Source organism: Blennius ocellaris, assembly GCF_963422515.1.
Source record: "Blennius ocellaris genome assembly, chromosome: 2".
NCBI classification, from domain to species: Eukaryota; Metazoa; Chordata; class Actinopteri; order Blenniiformes; family Blenniidae; genus Blennius; species Blennius ocellaris.
In genome coordinates, this window is record NC_137651.1 from 1,139,777 (window position 1) to 1,164,544 (window position 24,768).

The window sequence follows — 24,768 nt, forward strand, 5'->3', positions numbered from 1 at the left end:
TAAACACTAATAAGATCTAATATTCTATTAAAAACTAATAATTCTAATATTCTATTAAACACTAATAAGATCTAATATTCTATTAAACACTAATAACATCTAATATTCTATTAAACACTAATAACATCTAATATTCTATTAAACACTAATAACATCTAATATTCTATTAAACACTAATAAGATCTAATATTCTATTAAACACTAATAACATCTAATATTCTATTAAACACTAATGAGATCTAATATTCTATTAAAAACTAATAATTCTAATATTCTATTAAACACTAATAAGATCTAATATTCTATTAAACACTAATAACATCTAATATTCTATTAAACACTAATAACATCTAATATTCTATTAAACACTAATAACATCTAATATTCTATTAAACACTAATAAGATCTAATATTCTATTAAACACTAATTACATCTAATATTCTATTAAACACTAATAACATCTAATATTCTATTAAACACTAATGAGATCTAATATTCTATTAAAAACTAATAATTCTAATATTCTATTAAACACTAATAAGATCTAATATTCTATTAAACACTAATTACATCTAATATTCTATTAAACACTAATAATATCTAATATTCTATTAAACACTAATAAGATCTAATATTCTATTAAAAACTAATGAGATCTAATATTCTATTAAAAACTAATAATTCTAATATTCTATTAAAAACTAATAATTCTAATATTCTATTAAAAACTAATAATTCTAATATTCTATTAAACACTAATAAGATCTAATATTCTATTAAAAACTAATAATTCTAATATTCTATTAAACACTAATAAGATCTAATATTCTATTAAACACTAATTACATCTAATATTCTATTAAACACTAATAATATCTAATATTCTATTAAACACTAATAAGATCTAATATTCTATTAAAAACTAATGAGATCTAATATTCTATTAAAAACTAATAATTCTAATATTCTATTAAAAACTAATAAGATCTAATATTCTATTAAAAACTAATGAGATCTAATATTCTATTAAAAACTAATAATTCTAATATTCTATTAAACACTAATAAGATCTAATATTCTATTAAACACTAATAACATCTAATATTCTATTAAAAACTAATAACATCTAATATTCTATTAAAAACTAATGAGATCTAATATTCTATTAAACACTAATAAGATCTAATATTCTATTAAAAACTAATAATTCTAATATTCTATTAAACACTAATAAGATCTAATATTCTATTAAACACTAATAACATCTAATATTCTATTAAACACTAATAAGATCAAATATTCTATTAAACACTAATAACATCTAATATTCTATTAAACACTAATAAGATCTAATATTCTATTAAACACTAATAAGATCTAATATTCTATTAAACACTAATAAGATCAAATATTCTATTAAAAACTAATAATTCTAATATTCTATTAAAAACTAATAAGATCTAATATTCTATTAAAAACTAATAATTCTAATATTCTATTAAAAACTAATAATTCTAATATTCTATTAAAAACTAATAAGATCTAATATTCTATTAAAAACTAATAACATCTAATATTCTATTAAAAACTAATGAGATCTAATATTCTATTAAACACTAATAAGATCTAATATTCTATTAAAAACTAATAATTCTAATATTCTATTAAACACTAATAACATCTAATATTCTATTAAAAACTAATAATTCTAATATTCTATTAAACACTAATAAGATCTAATATTCTATTAAAAACTAATAATTCTAATATTCTATTAAACACTAATAACATCTAATATTCTATTAAACACTAATAACATCTAATATTCTATTAAACACTAATAACATCTAATATTCTATTAAACACTAATAAGATCTAATATTCTATTAAACACTAATAACATCTAATATTCTATTAAACACTAATAACATCTAATATTCTATTAAACACTAATAAGATCTAATATTCTATTAAAAACTAATAATTCTAATATTCTATTAAACACTAATAAGATCTAATATTCTATTAAAAACTAATAATTCTAATATTCTATTAAACACTAATAAGATCTAATATTCTATTAAACACTAATAAGATCTAATATTCTATTAAACACTAATAACATCTAATATTCTATTAAACACTAATAAGATCTAATATTCTATTAAACACTAATAACATCTAATATTCTATTAAACACTAATAAGATCTAATATTCTATTAAACACTAATAAGATCTAATATTCTATTAAACACTAATAAGATCTAATATTCTATTAAACACTAATAACATCTAATATTCTATTAAACACTAATAAGATCTAATAATCTATTAAACACTAATAACATCTAATATTCTATTAAACACTAATAACATCTAATATTCTATTAACACTAATAAGATCTAATATTCTATTAAAAACTAATAATTCTAATATTCTATTAAACACTAATAACATCTAATATTCTATTAAACACTAATAATATCTAATATTCTATTAAAAACTAATAATTCTAATATTCTATTAAACACTAATAACATCTAATATTCTATTAAACACTAATAACATCTAATATTCTATTAAACACTAATAACATCTAATATTCTATTAAACACTAATAAGATCTAATATTCTATTAAACACTAATAACATCTAATATTCTATTAAACACTAATAAGATCTAATATTCTATTAAACACTAATAACATCTAATATTCTATTAAACACTAATAACATCTAATATTCTATTAAAAACTAATAAGATCTAATATTCTATTAAAAACTAATAATTCTAATATTCTATTAAACACTAATAAGATCTAATATTCTATTAAACACTAATAACATCTAATATTCTATTAAACACTAATAACATCTAATATTCTATTAAACACTAATAAGATCTAATATTCTATTAAACACTAATAACATCTAATATTCTATTAAACACTAATAAGATCTAATATTCTATTAAACACTAATAAGATCTAATATTCTATTAAACACTAATAAGATCTAATATTCTATTAAACACTAATAACATCTAATATTCTATTAAACACTAATAAGATCTAATAATCTATTAAACACTAATAACATCTAATATTCTATTAAACACTAATAACATCTAATATTCTATTAAACACTAATGAGATCTAATATTCTATTAAAAACTAATAATTCTAATATTCTATTAAACACTAATAAGATCTAATATTCTATTAAACACTAATAACATCTAATATTCTATTAAACACTAATAAGATCTAATATTCTATTAAAAACTAATAATTCTAATATTCTATTAAACACTAATAAGATCTAATATTCTATTAAACACTAATAACATCTAATATTCTATTAAACACTAATAAGATCTAATAATCTATTAAACACTAATAAGAGCAGAATAGAAACTAGGTCACAGTTCAGAGTCTCCAGCTGCTCAGGTTAGGAGGCAGATAGAAGCAACGTGAAACTACAGGAGGAATAAACAAGTACATGTAGTGAAGTTTGGAGTGACGGGAGTCAGGTACAGGTCAGGTACAGGTACAGGTACAGGCACAGGTACAGGTACAGGTATAGGTACAGGTACAGGTACAGGTCAGGTATAGGTACAGGTACAGGTACAGGTACAGGTACAGGTCAGGTACAGGTACAGGTACAGGTACAGGTACAGGTACAGGTACAGGCACAGGCACAGGCACAGGCACAGGTACAGGTACAGGTACAGCTCAGGTACAGGCACAGGCACAGGTACAGGCACAGGCACAGGTACAGGTACAGGTCAGGTACAGGTACAGGTACAGGTCAGGTACAGGTACAGCTCAGGTACAGCTCAGGTACAGGTACAGGTACAGGTACAGGCACAGGCACAGGCACAGGCACAGGCACAGGCACAGGCACAGGTACAGGTACAGGTACAGGTCAGGTACAGATACAGGTACAGGTACAGGTACAGGTACAGGTACAGGTCAGGTACAGGTACAGGTACAGGTACAGCTCAGGTACAGCTCAGGTACAGGTACAGGTACAGGTACAGGTACAGCTCAGGTACAGCTCAGGTACAGGTACAGCTCAGGTACAGGCACAGGCACAGGTACAGGCACAGGTACAGGTACAGGTACAGGTACAGGTACAGGTACAGGTACAGGTACAGCTCAGGTACAGCTCAGGTACAGGTACAGCTCAGGTACAGGTACAGGTACAGGTCAGGTACAGGTACAGGCACAGGCACAGGTACAGGTACAGGTACAGGTACAGGTACAGCTCAGGTACAGCTCAGGTACAGGTACAGGTACAGGTACAGGTACAGCTCAGGTACAGCTCAGGTACAGGTACAGCTCAGGTACAGGCACAGGCACAGGTACAGGCACAGGTACAGGTACAGGTACAGGTCAGGTACAGGTACAGGTACAGGTACAGGTACAGGTACAGCTCAGGTACAGCTCAGGTACAGGTACAGCTCAGGTACAGGTACAGGTACAGGTACAGGTACAGGTACAGGTACAGGTCAGGTACAGGTACAGGCACAGGCACAGGTACAGGTACAGGTACAGGTCAGGTACAGGTACAGGTACAGGTACAGGTACAGGTCAGGTACAGGTACAGGTACAGGTACAGCTCAGGTACAGCTCAGGTACAGGTACAGGTACAGGTACAGGTACAGCTCAGGTACAGCTCAGGTACAGGTACAGCTCAGGTACAGGCACAGGCACAGGTACAGGCACAGGTACAGGTACAGGTACAGGTCAGGTACAGGTACAGATACAGGTACAGGTACAGCTCAGGTACAGCTCAGGTACAGGTACAGCTCAGGTACAGGTACAGGTACAGGTACAGGTACAGGTACAGGTACAGGTACAGGTACAGGCACAGGCACAGGTACAGGTACAGGTACAGGTCAGGTACAGGTACAGGTACAGGTCAGGTACAGGTACAGGTACAGGTACAGGTACAGCTCAGGTACAGCTCAGGTACAGGTACAGGTACAGGTACAGGTACAGCTCAGGTACAGCTCAGGTACAGGTACAGCTCAGGTACAGGCACAGGCACAGGTACAGGCACAGGTACAGGTACAGGTACAGGTCAGGTACAGGTACAGGTACAGGTACAGGTACAGGTACAGCTCAGGTACAGCTCAGGTACAGGTACAGCTCAGGTACAGGTACAGGTACAGGTACAGGTACAGGTACAGGTACAGGTCAGGTACAGGTACAGGCACAGGCACAGGTACAGGTACAGGTACAGGTCAGGTACAGGTACAGGTACAGGTCAGGTACAGGTACAGGTACAGGTCCGGTACAGGTACAGGTACAGGTACAGGCACAGGTACAGGTACAGGTCAGGTACAGGTACAGGCACAGGTACAGGTACAGGTACAGGCACAGGTACAGGCACAGGTACTGGTACAGGTACAGGTACAGGCACAGGTACAGGTACAGGTACAGGTCAGGTACAGGTACAGGCACAGGCACAGGCACAGGCACAGGCACAGGCACAGGCACAGGCACAGGTACAGGTACAGGTCAGGTACAGGTACAGGTACAGGTACAGCTCAGGTACAGGCACAGGCACAGGCACAGGCACAGGCACAGGTCAGGTACAGCTCAGGTACAGGTACAGGTACAGGTCAGGTACAGCTCAGGTACAGGTACAGGTACAGGTCAGGTACAGGTACAGGTCAGGTACAGGTACAGGCACAGGTACAGGCACAGGTACAGGTACAGGTACAGGTACAGGTACAGGTCAGGTACAGGTACAGGTCAGGTACAGGTACAGGTACAGGTACAGGTACAGGTACAGGTACAGCTCAGGTACAGGTACAGGTACAGGTACAGGCACAGGTACAGGTACAGGTACAGGCACAGGTACAGGTACAGGTACAGGCACAGGCACAGGTCAGGTACAGGTACAGGTCAGGTACAGGTACAGGTACAGGTACAGGTACAGGTAAAGACCATCACGACTGTCAAGGAGAAAAGGAAATATATCACTGTTCAGAAGTAAAATCTACAAAATGTCACAACGTAGTGTTGAAACTCCTGAATGCATGAGAATGAACCATTTACGGTCTTTCTCTATATGAGATAGTCATTCTTTTCCAGCAGTGGTTGAGGAGGAGCCTGAAGCAGGAACTGATCTATTGAAACTCTTTCCAGCTCAGCTCATGGTGCGAGCAGATAAACAACACGACGCCTCGGACTGTAAGGTGTGTACTTTAACTCCAACTGCCCGTTCAGGAAGTACTTTCTGTGTGTTTGCTCTGACAGCTACCGCAGCTCAACACCACTTCAGAATCAATATTTGTCCAAGTCGGCATCTTACTGTTGCTTCTATGAACTTCAGAGACACCAAGGTGGAACTTTTTGGAAAAGAAACGCCCGAGAAAAACTGCGTCCCGAGAAGACAAGTTCTTCTGCACATGCTCAGTAGAGCCAATCAGGACAACGTCTCCTGGCCAAGACACTTCCTCCTTGTGCCTCGTCTTGAAGACGTGTTGTAATCTGTGTTCATGCTTCAAATGTGCCTGAGTGCTTGTTTTTCCTGATTACAAACTTTTCTCCCCGGAGCTCAGTCTGAAATCTGCATTTTATTTCTCCTCTCCTCACCTCTTGTCGTCTTTCTTTCCCTCCAAGCTTTCCATGCAGTTTAGTGGTTCTTGTTCCAGTGACAATAAAGACAATTCAATTCAATGGTCTGTCCCAGAAACTTAATGGAGGTTTTGGAGAACTCTGTTTGTTTGGTGCCCATTCCAGGTGACAAACCTTAATGTGTTCCTAGCTGCACTCATCTGCTTGTGTGTGTGTGTGTGTGTGTGTGTGTGTGTGTGTGTGTGTGTGTGTGTGTGTGTGTGTGTGTGTGTGTGTGTGTGTGTGTGTGTGTGTGTGTGTGTGTGTGTGTGTGTGTGTGTGTGTGTCCTCAGGCGTCAGACCGGAAGGCCCTGTGGGTTCTGCGGCTCGTGGTGGTTGCGGTGGGTTTGGTCAGTTCTACACTCAGCACTCTGCAGAACAGCGTCGTTGCCTTCAGCTTCAATAAACAATTTTCTCCATAACCTTTGGAAAGGAAGGAAGCTGAGACAGGCTGAATGTCTAAGGTCTGAATCTGAGCCAGGTTCAGTCACCACCACATGCCTAAAACTCAGAGGTCCACTCCCATTTACTAAACTGCTATTTAAAATGTTGAGCACAAACGCTGGCAACATGAGCAGAACCTCTGTTAAATAAGGCTGACAGAGTCAAACTGCTCAAAGTCAGCAGAGCATGTGGCAGAGGTAGAGGGTCATAGGTAGAGGGGTCATAGGTAGAGGGGTCATAGTTATAGGTAGAGTGGTCACAGGTAGAGGTAGAGTGGTCATAGACAGTGGTAGAGGTAGAGGTAGAGGGGTCATAGGTAGAGGTAGAGTGGTCATATACAGAGGTAGAGTAGTCATAGGTAGAGGTAGAGAGGTCATAGACAGAGGTAGAGGGGTCATAGGTAGAGGTATAGGGGTCATATACAGGGGTAGAGGGTTAATAGACAGTGGTAGAGTGGTCATAAGTAGAGGTAGAGGGGTCATAGACAGAGGTAGAGGGGTCATATACAGAGGTAGAGTGGTCATAGGTAAAGGTAGAGGGGTCATAGACAGACGTAGAGTGGTCATAGGTAGAGGTAGAGGGCTCAGAGACAGTGGTAGAGTGGTCATAGGTAGAGGTAGAGTGGTCATAGGTAGAGCTAGAGGGCTCAGAGACAGTGGTAGAGTGGTCATAGACAGAGGTAGAGTGGTCATATACAGAGGTAGAGGGGTCATAGACAGAGGTAGAGTGGTCATAGACAGAGGTAGAGTGGTCATTGACAGTGGTAGAGTGGCCATAGGTAGAGGTAGAGTGGTCATAGATAGAGGTAGAGGGCTCAGAGACAGTGGTAGAGTGGTCATAGACAGAGGTAGAGTGGTCATATACAGAGGTAGAGGGGTCATAGACAGAGGTAGAGTGGTCATAGACAGAGGTAGAGTGGTCATTGACAGTGGTAGAGTGGCCATAGGTAGAGGTAGAGTGGTCATAGGTAGAGGTAGAGGGCTCAGAGACAGTGGTAGAGTGGTCATAGACAGAGGTAGAGTGGTCATATACAGAGGTAGAGGGGTCATATACAGAGGTAGAGGGGTCATAGACAGAGGTAGAGTGGTCATATACAGAGGTAGAGGGGTCATATACAGAGGTAGAGGGGTCATAGACAGAGGTAGAGTGGTCATATACAGAGGTAGAGGGGTCATAGACAGAGGTAGAGTGGTCATAGGTAGAGGTAGAGGGCTCAGAGACAGTGGTAGAGTGGTCATAGGTAGAGGTAGAGTGGTCATAGGTAGAGGTAGAGGGCTCAGAGACAGTGGTAGAGTGGTCATAGGTAGAGGTAGAGTGGTCATAGGTAGAGGTAGAGGGCTCAGAGACAGTGGTAGAGTGGTCATAGACAGAGGTAGAGTGGTCATAGACAGAGGTAGAGTGGTCATATACAGAGGTAGAGGGGTCATAGACAGAGGTAGAGTGGTCATATACAGAGGTAGAGTGGTCATTGACAGTGGTAGAGTGGTCATAGACAGAGGTAGAGTGGTCATAGACAGAGGTAGAGTGGTCATTGACAGTGGTAGAGTGGCCATAGACAGAGGTAGAGTGGTCATATACAGAGGTAGAGTGGTCATAGACAGAGGTAGAGTGGTCATTGACAGAGGTAGAGTGGTCATATACAGAGGTAGAGGGGTCATATACAGAGGTAGAGGGGTCATAGACAGAGGTAGAGTGGTCATATACAGAGGTAGAGGGGTCATAGACAGAGGTAGAGTGGTCATATACAGAGGTAGAGGGCTCAGAGACAGTGGTAGAGTGGTCATATACAGAGGTAGAGTGGTCATAGGTAAAGGTAGAGGGGTCATAGACAGAGGTAGAGTGGTCATATACAGAGGTAGAGGGCTCAGAGACAGTGGTAGAGTGGTCATAGGTAGAGGTAGAGTGGTCATAGGTAGAGGTAGAGGGCTCAGAGACAGTGGTAGAGGGGTCATATACAGAGGTAGAGTGGTCATATACAGAGGTAGAGGGGTCATAGACAGAGGTAGAGTGGTCATAGACAGAGGTAGAGGGGTCATAGACAGAGGTAGAGTGGTCATAGACAGAGGTAGAGGGGTCATAGACAGAGGTAGAGTGGTCATAGACAGAGGTAGAGGGGTCATAGACAGAGGTAGAGTGGTCATAGACAGAGGTAGAGGGGTCATATACAGAGGTAGAGGGGTCATAGACAGAGGTAGAGTGGTCATATACAGAGGTAGAGGGGTCATAGACAGAGGTAGAGTGGTCATATACAGAGGTAGAGGGGTCATAGACAGAGGTAGAGTAGTCATAGACAGAGGTAGAGTGGTCATTGACAGAGGTAGAGTGGTCATAGACAGAGGTAGAGTGGTCATAGACAGAGGTAGAGTAGTCATAGACAGAGGTAGAGTGGTCATTGACAGTGGTAGAGTGGCCATAGGTAGAGGTAGAGGGCTCATGGGCAGGACTGCTAATGAAGGCCCTAATGGTCACAACCTTGTTGGTGAACTAGCTCGGGAACCTCTCCCTCCTCAGAGTTCTCCAGGCAGACCTCTTGTGGAGCATTTAGAACAGAGTTTACAGTTTTCAAGAAAGCACAAGAATTGTGACAGTTAGAGGCAATGATATAAAAAAAATAAAATTTGGATTTTGCAAAATTCACAGTCTTCTGATAAGAACGCCAGCTGTCCCTCAACATCTGGAAGGACACCTGTCGCTTAGCCTTCTTCCACTTCCTCTCAGCTGTCCTGCACTCATGGCTCAGGTTTAGGTTCAGAGAGCCTCGTTTGTAAAGGAGCCACAACATCTAAAGTAGATCGACAGGATGAGTCAAAGTGGGAGGGAAGTGCCTCGCCATCTAAATTAAAGACCAGAACGTCAGTCAGACTGGGAGATGAGTAAAAGGCTGTGTTAAACTGCGCTGCAGTGGAAGAGTTAATAACGCGGCAAGACGACTCATTCTGAAGACCAAGACTCTCTGGTGTAATCAAAGGACGTTTTCCCCACGTCCTTTGATCTGGTCTCTAAAGTCAATGGGAATGCCACCGAGCCAAATGAAGGGGTGAAAATTCTCGGCTCCGCCCCCTACCGGGTGAAGCAAGTCCAGGACTATCAGAATGTAAAAGGCTCCTCAGATTTACTCCTTGTCTGTATAATTGAATCAAATTGGAATTGACGGTCTCTGCAGGACAAATACTCCTCGTGTTTTTAAAGTTCACGGACATGCATAACAGAAGAGGAGAAGCGAGATTCCACAAAGATTAAACAAGCAGGCTGCAAAAAGACCCGACATTCCAACTCAGATCTGAACAACAGACAAGCAGAGGTGAACGTCAACAATAACCACACAATTATAGAGTACACACATTTCAACTGATAACACTGCTTAAGACACCGAACCAAGTAATTTTAGTACATGAGTCAAAGTAAATATGGAAACATCTTTTAAACTCAATCCTGGAGAAATTGGAGGAGGAGGAGGAGGAGGAAGACAAAGTTACACAATCTCCTTCAATGTTTTTCCACATAGAAAGAGATTGTGTAACTTTGTCTAATAGAGTGGCCAGTATACATGTGCTTCTGAAGTTACATCACTACCACGTCAATTTCACAATGTTAAAGGGCCAAGACACAGAATTTCTGAACAGAAGAGCATGGATGTGATTAGAAGACATGAAGAGCCCTGTGATACTGTAGAAGCCAAACAGTAATGCAAAAAACTAATGAAAGACTTTTGTCTGTCTGAAGGACAGAAACAGGAGAATGAAAGAGTTCGACTGATAGACCTAAAATGGTTCATTCATTCATCTTCTATCCAACTCGGCCTGCATACGGTCCCAGTGGCAGTATGGAGAGACAATCAGCCCGGACACCCCTGTCTTCCCCCAACACTTCTGAAGGACGTCAAGCTTCTGGAAGACCAACCAAGAGATGTCATTTCTCCTGGTAGTTTGGACCGGGCTGAAGGGCTGAGTCAGATGTCCTTGGTTCACATAGAGGACACCAGTGGTTCTCTTAGACGTTGTCCTGAACCACTTTAGCTGTCTCCTTTCACTGTGGAGGACCAATGGCTCCACCATGAGTCCTGACACTTGTATCCACAATCTCGTTCTTTCAGTCTTGGTGGAACACGGCGTCACTGAGTAGGTGGAGCAGGATCAGTAGGCTGGGGGAGCCGGAGTCTTCTGCTCTCAGGAGGTTATTTAAAACTCTGTCAGAGCAGTCTTTGTGCTGTCGGAGGGTCTCAAACCTGATTGAAACGTCTGAGGATGTTGTTGGGATTGGAGATGTCCTTGAATCTGCAGGGTGACGACCTTTTCCAGAATCTTTGTCAGAAAGGGAGAGTTTGAGAGAGGGTGGTTGTTTGAGAGGAGCTCTGGATCCAGGTTGTGCTTCTTTAATATGGATCTGATAGCTGCAGTTTGAGGGAGGGCGGTACTTCACCAGTTGACATTGAGCACTAATACAATAGAAAAGGAATATTGTGACTCAGATCAGGGATCCACTACCAGATGTGTGCTGTTTGATATTAGAGGCTGTAACATGGGAGACTTTATTCACTTGCACAGAGAAGGATTTGTAAACGAGTCTCTATGAAGACATCATCATTATACAACTGTATGAATTCATTACTGATGAGTTGTAGATGGCTGCTTGATGGAAACTGCTGATCCAGTTGAAAATCTTCTCATTCATCTTCTACACCCCTATGAAGAAACCAGGAAACCCTTTGATCTTCTGCCTCAGCAGGAGCCTCCAGAGGGACAATTTTTCAAAATGACATTAGATTTTACTTGACCATAACACAGACACATTTTTCACAATTGACTGCAGTAGGTAAAGCTGTTGATTACCTGTAGACGACACGGCCGCCCCGAGCAGTACGAGAGGAATCATAAATACAAACAGGATGAAAGCAGCAACAAAGCATGTGAGCTTGGCCGTCGCAGTAGAAGAAGACGACAAGATTCTCTGGTGGATGGCCTGATATCCCAGACTGCCCAGTGCCTTCAAAACAAAATGCAGTGAATTACAAATTAAATCTGCTGATTTTCTTCCCTGAATTTAGTTTTGAAGTGTCAGAAACACAAATGACATGAGCTGTCCTCATGCAGTGAGATTGTAGGAGATGATATTACTTGATGTTGTTGCCTCATCTTACCAAGGAGCAGAACTCATCAATCAGTAACCATGTCTTTCTAACGTCTGGTGTGCCAATCCATGGAGAGTGTAAAGAGTTGTTCAGCAGAGTCTGGCTGATGTTCACGGTGTGAGGGTTCATCATGACGAAGGGAACACAGACAACCTGTAGGAAAAAGACAAGGAACAATAAATACACAGAGCCTGTGAGGTTTTCTTTCTAGCCCTCCTTGAACCGGATCAGATTATATAGAAATATACTTTAGTTGTTAGGGTTAGGGTTTGGGTTAACCCTAACACTAACCCTAACCCTAACCCTTCCACCAGCCTTGCCAGGGGGCAAGGACACTGAATGATTTGTCGTTCCTTTCTTTCCTCCTCTTCTTCCTCTTCCGCCTAAATAAAGTCACATTTGACCTCTTCACCATGCTCCCTCCATCTCGATGATGTCACTGTAACTACACCTTGGGAGAACATTGTTCTGTAATTTACAGTATTGAGCAACGAGATCTCAATTCAACTTTGGCCAGTTCACCTGCATGTGCTTGGTATCAAAATAAAAGCTCCAAAGTCCTTCAAATTAATAGTCCTCATTTAGTAAAACCTTCCAAATGGATATTACGTGGTTAGCAAGGCTAAGACCTTTCATAATAAAAGCCCTAAACTCCTTCAAAAAAACCTTTTTGAAAGTCCTGCAAAAATAGCAGAAACACTGAAGAAGATGTAGTTTGGCCACTAGTGGGTGCTGTAATGACACCACACACACACACACACACACACACACACACACACACACACACACACACACACACACACACACACACACACACACACACACACACACACACACACACACACACACACACTCCAGCAGCCTTTACCAAGCTGATGAAGATGAGGACGAGCTGTATGACATCAGTGTAGGCCACGGAGTAGAGGCCTCCCAGCAGGGTGTAGACCACGGCCACGGCAGCAGAGATCCAGATGCAGACGGAGAAGGACACATCCAGGACCACACTCATGGTTCCTCCTGTCAGACACCGTCAGGATTGGTCCACAGCACAGCAGCCAATGAGCATCACAGTAACGCCGGGATAAAGCCTCGTTTACACCACCACGTTTCAAGTGAAAACTCAGTGTTTTGGTTTCAGAAAGGTTTCACGTTTACACTGCAACATTCTGAAAACACTGTTTGTTTCCATGGAAACGGCAGAAACGTGCTGCAGAAATGATGTAGTTTTCATGGTGGGCCACTCGGTGCAGAGAACAAAGAGCTCTAAACATTAACACTGGGAGAACATTCTAGTGGACAGACCACCAAGTCTGATTGTTATCAAGGTGACTGTCAAAATAAAACTACCAAGTCCCAGGAGAATGGATTTTTACCAAGTCCAATCAGTGTTGTTGGTACCCAGGTCACATCCACCATAAGTGAAAGCAGACTCAGTCCAGCTGCAGCGATTTTTCCATATTTCAAGTGAAACGGATCCATCATGGTGACACATTTCATGTCTCTCATCGGCTTCGCAAAGAACAAACCACCTGAGGAGAAAAGTGCAACAGAAGGAGACAAAAAGTATATATTGTTTTTGAAGATTAGAGATCAAACACTGATAAAAAAATTACATAATAACTTGTCAGCCATTGATCCTTTCCATCAATCTGCATTCTTTGCAGAAACACAAACCAACATCTGAGCAGAAAATGTTCCTTGTTTATCATGGTGTGTTTGAAGAACTCTTCAATTCTCTTCTGTTTTGAGTGTTTCTCAAATCCAGATGAGCAGTAGCCTGGCAGATATGACTGTAACTCTTACCAACAATGAACCCCGTACTGTATGCAGTGAACATGATGAGTGTCCAGATCAGTCCCATTGACGGTGTGTACATCATCTCCACAGTGCCAACAATCAGACCTCCTCCGACCCACGTGGCTGAGAGATGGATCACAAAACACAGAATCCCTACATAATAAATAACAGCCAAACTAATCACAAGCTTGATCTTGTTCTCACTTACACTATTGACATTGATCTATTCATGTTTTTTCCTTACAACCCTCTGTTGTCAGATCACTTCCTGATATCATTCAAATTTACATGAACTGGCTTTATAGCCCCTGAAAATAAACTGAAATATAAGAGACACCTATCAGATGATGCTGTAACCAAATTCAGGGAAGTACTCCCACCAATAATCACTTCAATACCATCTGTGGATGCAGCAGTAAACAGCTGCCACACCATCAGTCCTACTCAGGTTGACTTGGTTGTAGATGAACTGCAGCCTTACTTCACTCCACACTTGATTCTTTTGCACCCTTGAAGATAAAAGCAACAACTCAGAGGAGGATCTCTCCATGGTATCATGATAATCTGAGAACTCTAAAGAAATCAGTGCAAGAGTTAGAGAAGAGATGGTATTTAACTCAGTTAAAAGTATTTTGAACAGCCTGGAGAAATAGTTTGTTAATCTATAAAAAAGTCCCTTCACAAAACAGGAAACGCCTACTATTCCTCCTTAATAGAAGAAAACCAGAACAACCTAGATTTCTCTTCAATACTATAGCCAGGCTAACAAAAAGTCCTAGCTGTGTTGAACCTCACATTCCTTTAACTTTGAGCAGTAATGATTTTGTAAACTTCTTTAATCCAGTGAGAGAGTGAATAGTTGGTGGTGGTTGGAGGGGCCAACGGTGCAAAATGACAGCATTGCTTCCATCAGTCTGCTCCAGGGCAGCTGTGACTGCCTACACATTTACCACCATCAAGTATGGAGTCAATGAATAATGCAAAGTAAAGTGTCTTTGAGTGCCAAGAAAAGCGCTGTATAAAACCAATCCATTATAATTATTATTAGAGACTCTGGTCAAAGTTACTAATGATCTTCTCATGGCTTCAGACAAAGGACTGGTCTCTGCTCTGGTCCTGTTAGATCTCAGTTCTGCTTTTGATAATAGTGATCATAACAAGGATGAGCCATCATTTCCTGCTCCTTTAACTCAGATAAAACTGAAATGATTATATTTGCTCAACAACATCTGAGAGACAAATGATCTAAAGATAATTATCTAATGATCTAAAGATACATACTGGATGGTATTACTTTGACCTCCAGTACCACTGTGAGGAACCTGGGAGTTATTTTTAACCAGGATTTATCCTTTAACTCACATTAAATACATCTGCAGGACTGCCTTTTTTCACCTACGTAATATTTCCAAAATTAGAAACATGCTGGTTCAGAGTGATGCTGAAAGACAAATCCATAATTTGTTACTTGGAGAGTAGACTATTGTAACTCCCTATTATCAGGGTGTCCAAATAACTGCTTAAAATGTCTTCAATTCATTCAAAATGCTGCAGTGAAAGTCCTGACAAGGACCAGCATAAGAGATCACATCACTCCAATACTAACCTCTCTGCATTGGCTCCCTGTTAAATCTAGAATATAATTTTAAATAATTTTTCTAACTTACAAAGAACTTAACAACCAGGCCTCATCATATCTTAAAGAACTATTAGTCCCGTATCCCCCAAGAAGAACACTTGGTTCTCAGAGTGCTGCCCCCTGGAGGTTCCTTGGTTTTCTAAAAGTAGAATGGGAGGCAGAGCCTTCAGCTCTTACGCTCCCATCTTGTGGAACCAGGTCCCAGTTTCAGTTCGGGAGGCTGAAAGAATCTACTTTTAAGACAAGAATCCAAACTTTTCTATTTACTAAAGTTTATAGTTAGGACTGTTTAAAAAAAAAAACAACCTCCCCCCCGCCTCTCTCGCTACCTCTCTCTCTACCTCCCCCAACTTAAACAACCTATCTGTCCTATCCTTTCCTCTCTTCTATCCTCTCCTCCTCCTGCCATTCTGTCTAGAGCTCCCTACCTGTACCAGGGTCTGTTTCTTGCCCACTACCCAAATCAAGGTTTGAATCCCCCCCAATCGATCTCTGTCTTTCCTATCCTAGACTTTCCTCTCCTCTATCCCTCCAATCTATTTCTCTATCCATCCTATCCTTTCTACTCCTCTGTCCCCTCACCCCAACCGGTCAGCAGAAAGCCTCCATCGATGTAGTAATATTTTTTTAAATGATGTACTGTCTGATAAATGTATTGTAATGTGGTGGGTTTTCTAGTGTGCCTTATTTTCACACATACTTTAGTACCTATGTATATTTGTGTTTGGTGGTATGGTTCTACATTGTGGGACTGAAGATGTAAATGAGCTCTGAGCTCAATCTGGTATATTTACAGCATTGTCTGTTCATCAAAATGCACTGTCTCATTCAAATTAATTAATAAATGAAAATACAATGTGAATTGTTGGTTTTCCTTTGTAGATCGTGTTGAAATGACTGAGTTGTATTCGGAGCTGTAGAAATACCATTGTATAAAACTGAACTGAATTCTAAAGTGTCAATAGACAGAAACAGGTCCAGTTGGTGTTGCAGGGCGGTGGACGGAGGCTCTAGTGCAGGAAACAGCCTGGAAACCAATTCAACATCAACAAAGGATCTTTTACTCTTCAAACGGGAATAAAACAAGGCTTGAGTCCTTTCTCTAGATCACGCGTGTCAAACTCCGGTCCTGGAGGACGCAGCCCTGCACATTTCCCACGTCTCCCTGCTTCCACACAGCTGAGTGCAATGAGCAGCTGGTTATCTGGCTTTGTGCTGAACGTGGTGAAGAACCATCAGGACATTCAGTGGAGGGAGACGTGGAAAACGTGCAGAGCTTCGGCCCTCGAGGAACTGAGTTTGACACCCCTGCGCTTGGTGCTCCTCCAAAGGAGGAGGTTTGGTGAGGGGGAACACACGGACTGGATCTGAGCGGAGCAGAGTCGACTTGAGCAGCTGCACCCAATCCAGGGAATGACCCAGCCGGCTCTCTCCTCTCTGACACAGCCGCCTGACACGCCCATCTGCAACATGCAGAGGAGAAGGAAACACAGCCTGCAGCACTAGAACCCTGCAGAGGCTGCAGAGGAGCAGGACATGACAAGTTGGCTGAGTTCCAAAAAACACCATGACGAACATCAGCTGTAAACACCATTATACAAATGAAGGTTTAATGAGTGGACTCACACCTTCTCAAGCATGTAGCAACAAGTCTGATCACAAACAGTGGAGAACTTTCAGAAGTAATAGATTACACCCTGGACATGAGCCAGTTTGCATTAACTCCACCCAGTAAGGTCACAGGCTCTTATGTAGATGTAGGAGGCAGTTTAAAGTCATGAAAGTAGATATTTGTTCTCACTATCATATTGGAAGGAAAGATTAAAGTACAGATATCTAAAATACTTTCATATTATTGGCTCTAGAAATACTTCATTAATTTATGGTCACGTCTGTTCAAAACTGAAAAATACACAGAAATTCTACTGAAAATGTTCTTGTCATTACCCTGAGTGATATCTGACTACACTGCAAGAGAGTCACAGAGACCAGAGTTCGATTCCACTGCGTGTCTCAAGCTGTTTGACTTTGAATTTGTCCTTTTGAACTTCCTTTCATGTCGAATATGAGGAAGGACCTGGAGGTGACATGTGTGTCACCTTGCAGTCCTTCTGTTTCTCTGCAGCAGTTTGATTTTCTTCTCGATCTCCTCCAGATACTTTGTGATTACTCAGTGGGTCATGAAATCCTCACCTGTCATGGTGAAGATCCCCACCAGCCAGCCGATGCCTCGGTTCCCCAGCAGGGCCATCTCCATCCCAGTGGCTGCACTCTTCTTCTGCTCCCGTCTGGACTTGAAGGAGGCCCAGACGCCGGTCCCGAGGACCAGCAGGTAGAAGACCGCCATCACCACGGCACCGGGGACGTTGACGGCCATGATGGACCACCGCAGACTGTCTGAGGTGTGACTGACTGAACAAGTGACTGCTGGTGGTGAACATTGAAGTGATCAGGGAACAAATCCTCCCTCGTCTGAGCTAATCTCTCTGGTCAAACCAGTTTTGTGTCGTGTAGAGATAAAAAGCAGAAACAGAACCTGTTGGTGATGGTCAAGAGTCTCGCGGCTGAGTTTTGGATGAACTGCAACCGAGCCAGCTCTGTTTTGTTGAGGCAATGAAGAGGCTGCTGCAGTCGTCCAGGGGTCATTTTGAGCTCCTCTCTAGATATCATGGACCTGAGATTGGCGATGTGACACAACTGTTTTTTACCAGCTGTCTACAATGTTGCTCCAGTGACATGGACGGGTCAAAGGTCACCCAGGTACTGTTTGATAGCATGTCTTATCAAAGTAAATGAAAATGTAAAAAAAACAAGTTTGCGAAGGTTTTCAACAGTACAACTCTCTCTCTCTCTCTCTCTCTCTCTCTCTCTCTCTCTCTCTCGCCCTCTCGCCCTCTCGCCCTCTCTCTCTCTCTCTCTCTCTCTCTCTCTCTCTCGCCCTCTCGCCCTCTCGCCCTCTCGCCCTCTCGCCCTCTCGCCCTCTCTCTCTCTCTCTCTCTCTCTCTCTCTCTCTCTCTCTCTCTCTCTCTCTCTCTCTCTCTCTCTCCCTCTCTCTCCCTCTCGCTCTCTCTCCCTCTCTCTCCCTCTCGCTCTCTCTCTCTCTCTCTCTCCCTCTCTCTCCCTCTCTCTCCCTCTCTCTCTCTCTCTCTCTCTCTCTCTCTCAAATGACTCATTGTGTAAGATTGAAGAGCAACCTGCTCTCCCACGTAAAGCCATCATTACCCCGACACACGTTAGCATGCAGTTCTGAATGCATCACTCAGCTCCTGCAGTTAAAACCAAACCAACATGGCGGCTCAGAGACAAATCTTCTCTTTTATTAGTGAAACAGTTCAGAAAAATGTGTTTCTGAGAACATTTGAAGTGAGAACTGTTCAGTTGAAAAGTTAAAATGCGGGTGAGGGGGCGTGGCCTTAGAGTTTGACAGCTTCTTCTCGGAGTATGAACTCTCCTGCCCACAAGGATTATTTATGGCAGCGGGCCAACTGTCCTTCCTCTTATGGGAGTATGTATGCCGGGGCCTTTAGCTTTGTTTGTTTACTACCCAAAATGCACTGCGCTCTCCATGGCGTCCTCCGGCTCCATCTGCTGGAAAGTCCGCTGATGGTCCCTGACATTGGCCGTGAAGCGAACCTCAGTTTGGTTGCATTTGAGTTCAGGGGAGCATTCATGCCTGGACAAAAGAAGTGGCCTGTAGTGTATTGTTGTTTTGTTCATGTCATCATTTTATTGTGAAAGTCCACAGGTGGTGTGGGATTTAACTCCCTGTGTCACAGCGTGTGCACCAGAAGTGATAGAAATAATCATTATGGGAAGTGGAGGCAAAAGATGTCTACTGTGGGAATGTTTACTTTTGAGAAGATTAGTTTTCATTGTGCCTTTTGTAACTTTAGATCAGACACAATCAATTCCTGTGCTGGATCCTATTTGCTGTCGTGTCTAAAAGAAAACATTTCCTTTCCTTTCCGCTCAGACGTTTGATGGAAACATTTCTCTCATTACGTGAAAGGATCATTAAAATGTTCGATGGCAGTCTGATTCCTCAGCCTACTGATATTGCTGCATGCTCACCTCCAACATTTCCACAAGACACACTTCTTCAAGACCACACTTCTCAGCCTCCCAGGGAAAGTCTACGCTCGGGTACTGGGAAGGAGACGCCAACCAATGGTCGAACCTCAGATTCAGTCCTGGCCGTGGAGCCACAGACCAGATTCACCCTCTCACAGATTATCAAGGGGCCATGGGGATTCACCAATCCAGTGTACCTATGTGTTTCAAAGCGTTGAGGACGGTCGACCACCGTGTCCAGAGATGTATTGTGGGAAGTGCTGAGAGAGTTCCAGAACCACTGCTGCAGGCTCTGTGTCTCTGTACTTTGGCATGAAGTCAGATTAGTTCAAGTCAAGTCAAATTATTTATTCCTGAGGGGCCATTCAAAAAGCAGCACACTGAGGGGTTCATTTAAAAGGTTTTACCTCGTCACCTCTTGTGTGTGACTGGAACATATTGTGAGTAACGAGACTGAGAAAGCCTGTGTGAGTTTATCTGGGCCAGAGATCATTTCAGGGACTTTCTGGGAACTTTTCACAAATGGAAACCAGCAGTGGTTCTGAAAAGGAATAATCAACCACGTCACTATGAAGTGCTGAAGGAAGCGTGCTCAGACGTAGCAGAAGGCATCTTAACACGTGCTGAGCCAGTTGGGATCTCATAGGACCACAGAAAGTTTGTTCATTTCTCTGGAAAGACAATATTCATGTGTCCTGATACGCAGTCATGACATATGAATTCTGACCCAGCAATGTGATTGACCATCACACCCAGTGGGGGCGGGGACCTTTCGCAGGACCTTCCTCCCCCCCTTTCTGCTCACAAGACGCTTCCCCCCATACATTTATCCAGTCACTGATTGGTTGAAGCTCCCAGGTTTTAAAAACCTCTGAATCCACACGTGGAACAAAAGCCTGCGAAGCCAGGCTTCTCACTCTCTTGCCAGACTGGACCCCGAGTCGCTGGGTTGCTGAAGAGCTGCTCCCCAGCAGCTCAACTCACCCAGCGTTAGCATACAGCTAACACCAGAGGCCTGCAACCAGGGCCTTCATTCCTCAACTCCTCTACTGACCCACCACGAGGGTCAGACCTTCCCACGACCGGAGACCAGCACCCAGAGTCTGCTCTCCAGGAAAACCAAGCAGTTCCTCCAGGACGGACCAGGGAAACGACGCCTCACAGAACTTCTTTGTGTTTTTCCTGAACAAGCAGGAAAACCATCACAGACCTGAGCGACCAGATCCTCAGTCTGGACAAAAGGAACAACCAGGAGCTGTAAAGAAGGACTCCTGAAACATCAACTTCATCTTCTTCTCCTCAGCCTGCAGAACCAGCAACCACAGTTAGCAGGAGGTGCTAACTACAGGAGAAGACACCAGCTTCCCTCCAGCAGGACAACAACTGAACTCCTTCAAGGAAGTGGTAACAACTGGGCTTTACCTGAGATTAGTTAAACTTGATGCTATGATAGAACTGTTTAACTTTATGAAGATGTGTTGATTCTGTTACAGTGATTGAGTTCTATAGATAATGATATTAGGAGCAGTTATCAACCTGTAAACCAACGTTAGCTCTGCCACAGACACAGGGTCTGCATGCTAATCTTTGCTTTACTAACTAGTTAACTCACAATCCTACACATATCACATCAAAGACAACATCACACAGTAACTGAACACCATCTGACGACTCCTGACGTTTTACAAAACAAGTCTCATTCACATCAACTCATTCTAGAAATGGTCCTTTAGCAGAGACACACAGGAAGCAGATGCTACGGCTAGCTTCTATTGTTCTTTTGCTATCAGCACATGGCCGAGCTGTAAAGGACAGACCTCCTGCTCTCTGATAACCTCCATTTGGAATGTAGTTTCTTGTGATCCGCCATCTTGTTTTGTAGTTCCATCACACGTCTCACACACACACTCCCTCCAACTCTCTCTCTCTCTTTCTCTCTCCACACACACACACACCTACACACACAAAGCTGTATATAGGTAGTTAGAATCTGTGTTTTATTTGTTTTCATTGCTAAGAAATAACATTTTGGAATCATACTTGCTGTTTTATTAATGTGCACATTAAATGTCGATTGTTCTGTGTTAAGAACTCCAAAATCCTTCAAGCTTTACTGTTAATTCTGGTAATTGTAATTAATTTCATTATTAATTCAAATTCCTGATTAATTGTTTAGTATATCTTATGAGACTGATATAACTGAATTGGTTATCATTTCCTGTTAAGACAGGTGGTGCTCCGAGGTTCTGATTCAGATCAGATTAAATTTCAACATTATTAATAACTATCTTTGATAATTATTAATCATTATCGATAGCCAACCATAGCATAAATAGTGATCCATATGAGGTAGTAAATCCCTACATTAGCATAGTGGTCAGTGTCCCAGCCTGTCACGTGGGAGACCGGGGTTCAATTCCCCGACGGGGAGTTTGCTTCATGGTGTTTATTTACTGATAATCCTCAGGTTGAGATCACAAAGGACCTTTCAGGCTTGACACTGACAGGTCCTGACAGAGTTCCTCCATGTTTTCTGGAGCCTGGATGGACCAGGTGAGCTCCATCAGCTGACCAGTCTCTGATTGGTGGTCAGTATTTGAGAGAGACTCACAACAAAGACACTCTGGAGGTTTATTCCAGTTTGAATTGAGAGACACCTGATTGACAACAAATGGAACAATCAACAGGTTTTCAGTGTATTTTCACCTATAAAAAGGTCATTTCTTCATGTCACTGATCCTTACGGCCATACCACCCTGAACACACCTGATCTCATCTGATCTTGGAAGCTAAGCTGGTAGAAATCCTACACAAGGTTTTATAAATGAGGCCCCAGATCCAGATCAGATCCGTATTGTGATTTGTTAGAAATTTGTTAGAAAATGAAATGGAGTGAAAAGATTAGAACTGGGAGTTTTAACTTGAAACAGGTTTGTTCTCAGTTTTAATGATTATTGATTCAGCTTCTTTTCCTTTGATTTCAATTCACTTTGTGATATTTGGGTAGATGCAGGTAGTGTGGCCGAGCGGTCCAAGGCGCTGGATTAAGGCTCCAGTCTCTCAGGAGGCGTGGGTTCAAATCCCACCACTGCCACTTTCAGAGATTTGGATGGATTTAGTTCCTCAAATCAGCAGTAAAGACACACTGCCATCAGTTCTGCTCCTGATATGTTGGAGACTTGCTCCACCCCCGTGGAGGAGGGTTTTGTGGGAAGAGTGGCTGTGTTACTCCTTCTTCATTGAAATCTTCCATTTCTCTGTAAGGAAGATCAATTCACTTTAATTTGAAAAAAAAAAAAATCCAACTTTCACTTTGCTAAGAGGTGCTATGTGAACCACCAAACATGCTAATGTATGCTATATGAATGAGCTAGCATGTCGTCCACCATGATCCTTTGTGTTAAATGTCAAAAGAGGCTTTGACTTTGTGTGAGAGAACCCTCCTGCCAGACCTTCTAACACTTGTCTCTTGCTGCCGACTCGTATCGTCTCCATAACAGAGGACAGATACTGCAACATTGAAGTTTTTACATTTGGAGCCATTTTTTGTGTTTTTCATCAAACTCCCATCCACTTTGAATGACAATGTTTTTCTGAGTTTTTATTTAATTTTTTTATTTCAGAAACGGTGAGCAGAATCTTAACAAAAGTCACATTTGTTTCACATTAGTTAGATTCAGTAGCATGATATCCATTAGCTCATCTCAATGATAACTAGGTAAGCCAGGTCGCTACAACACTGAACAGAGCGTCTCCATGGCAACAGACACTGATCTGCTTTGATCTCCATGAGGTGCCTCTCTCATCTGAACTGAATCCACAGGAGGTAATGAGACATTGATGGACTCTGCTGCTCTCTGATGATGTAACCAAACACTGCAGCATAATATTATTGATCATTTTACTGAGAGACACAGACGTCCTCCTCAGTGTTTGAACCCAGAATTGGAGCTGTCCTGTACCTTCACTCCTTCTTCTTCTCCTCACACACTGAAGTTGTACAAACAATATCATCAACTCTGACTTCACCTCATGTTACTTTTTGTGATCAAATCCAGTTTCCAAGGGGTCCTGTGGTGTAAAGGTGAGCACTTTCTATACAGTCATCACAGTTCACATTTCAGGTGCAGCTTTTGATACAAATCCTTTTATAAACTAAACAACAATCACAAGTCTTTGAAAAACTTTAGTGTGCTTTGATGTCCAAATGATGTAAAAATCCTCCTCCTCCACCATGTGGAATTAAAAAGAAAAGAAAGCTCCAGATGGATCAGAACTGCTGGAGTGAAACATGAAGTCCTTCAGGAAAGGAGGAGAACGCCGCCACTAGAAGTGGAGATATTTTCAGGATTGTTACGTTACGTTATGGAACGCACACTGAAGTTAACCCGGAAGTGGAGTGTGGACATGATTGTGTGTGCATCTGTGGTCTGGTGGTGAGTGTGTGTGTTGCCTTCAGGGGCAATGGGAAATAAAACAATGCATGTGAGAAACACTAAACGATAAAAGTTCACATCTTGAGTTAATGTTTTCACCAAAGTGGGCTGGTGAGCTCAGTTGGAATTGCTCTTTGAACAATTTGATTAAAACTCAAAGCCACGCCCACTTTCTGTAAGAACCAGTCTCTGTGGCGCAATCGGCTAGCGCATTCGGCTGTTAACCGAAAGGATGGTGGTTCGAGCCCACCCAGGGACCAGAGCTTTGGCTGTGCACAGAGAGACACTTCAAGACAGACACTTCAATCATTTTCATTTGAATTATATCCATTCTGATATCACCACATGGAGGCGCTGTTTCAAGCAGTGCAGCAGGATGGGTTTAGGTGAAGGACTGCTGATTCCTTGTGCTCTCCATGTGTGAGTTCAAATCCCACACTGGTCGATTCATGTTATTATAGCACACGACTGAAACATTCCTCCAGAACTCATAACGAACCAGAGTTAGCAAGGAGATGCTAACTGAAAACCCAAGGAATCAAGCGTGTAGGAATGAGTTTAACATTGGGGTGGACACACAAATCTGTATATAGTTTAACCACAAATGTCAAAAGTTAA

General features: G+C 41.6%; 1 protein-coding gene across 1 annotated transcript; it reads right to left on the minus strand.

The window, feature by feature from the left end:
• Positions 1-11,168: 11,168 nt before the first annotated feature.
• On the minus strand, positions 11,169-18,020 carry LOC308136741 (high-affinity choline transporter 1-like; the record flags this gene model as incomplete). The annotated part of the gene is made up of 7 exons (XM_080505211.1): positions 11,169-11,353; positions 11,909-12,062; positions 12,217-12,360; positions 13,076-13,213; positions 13,606-13,736; positions 14,011-14,127; positions 17,837-18,020. The coding sequence occupies 7 exons, from the start codon at positions 18,018-18,020 to the stop codon at positions 11,169-11,171; spliced, it is 1,053 nt and encodes a 350-aa protein (XP_080361337.1).
• Positions 18,021-24,768: the final 6,748 nt, after the last annotated feature.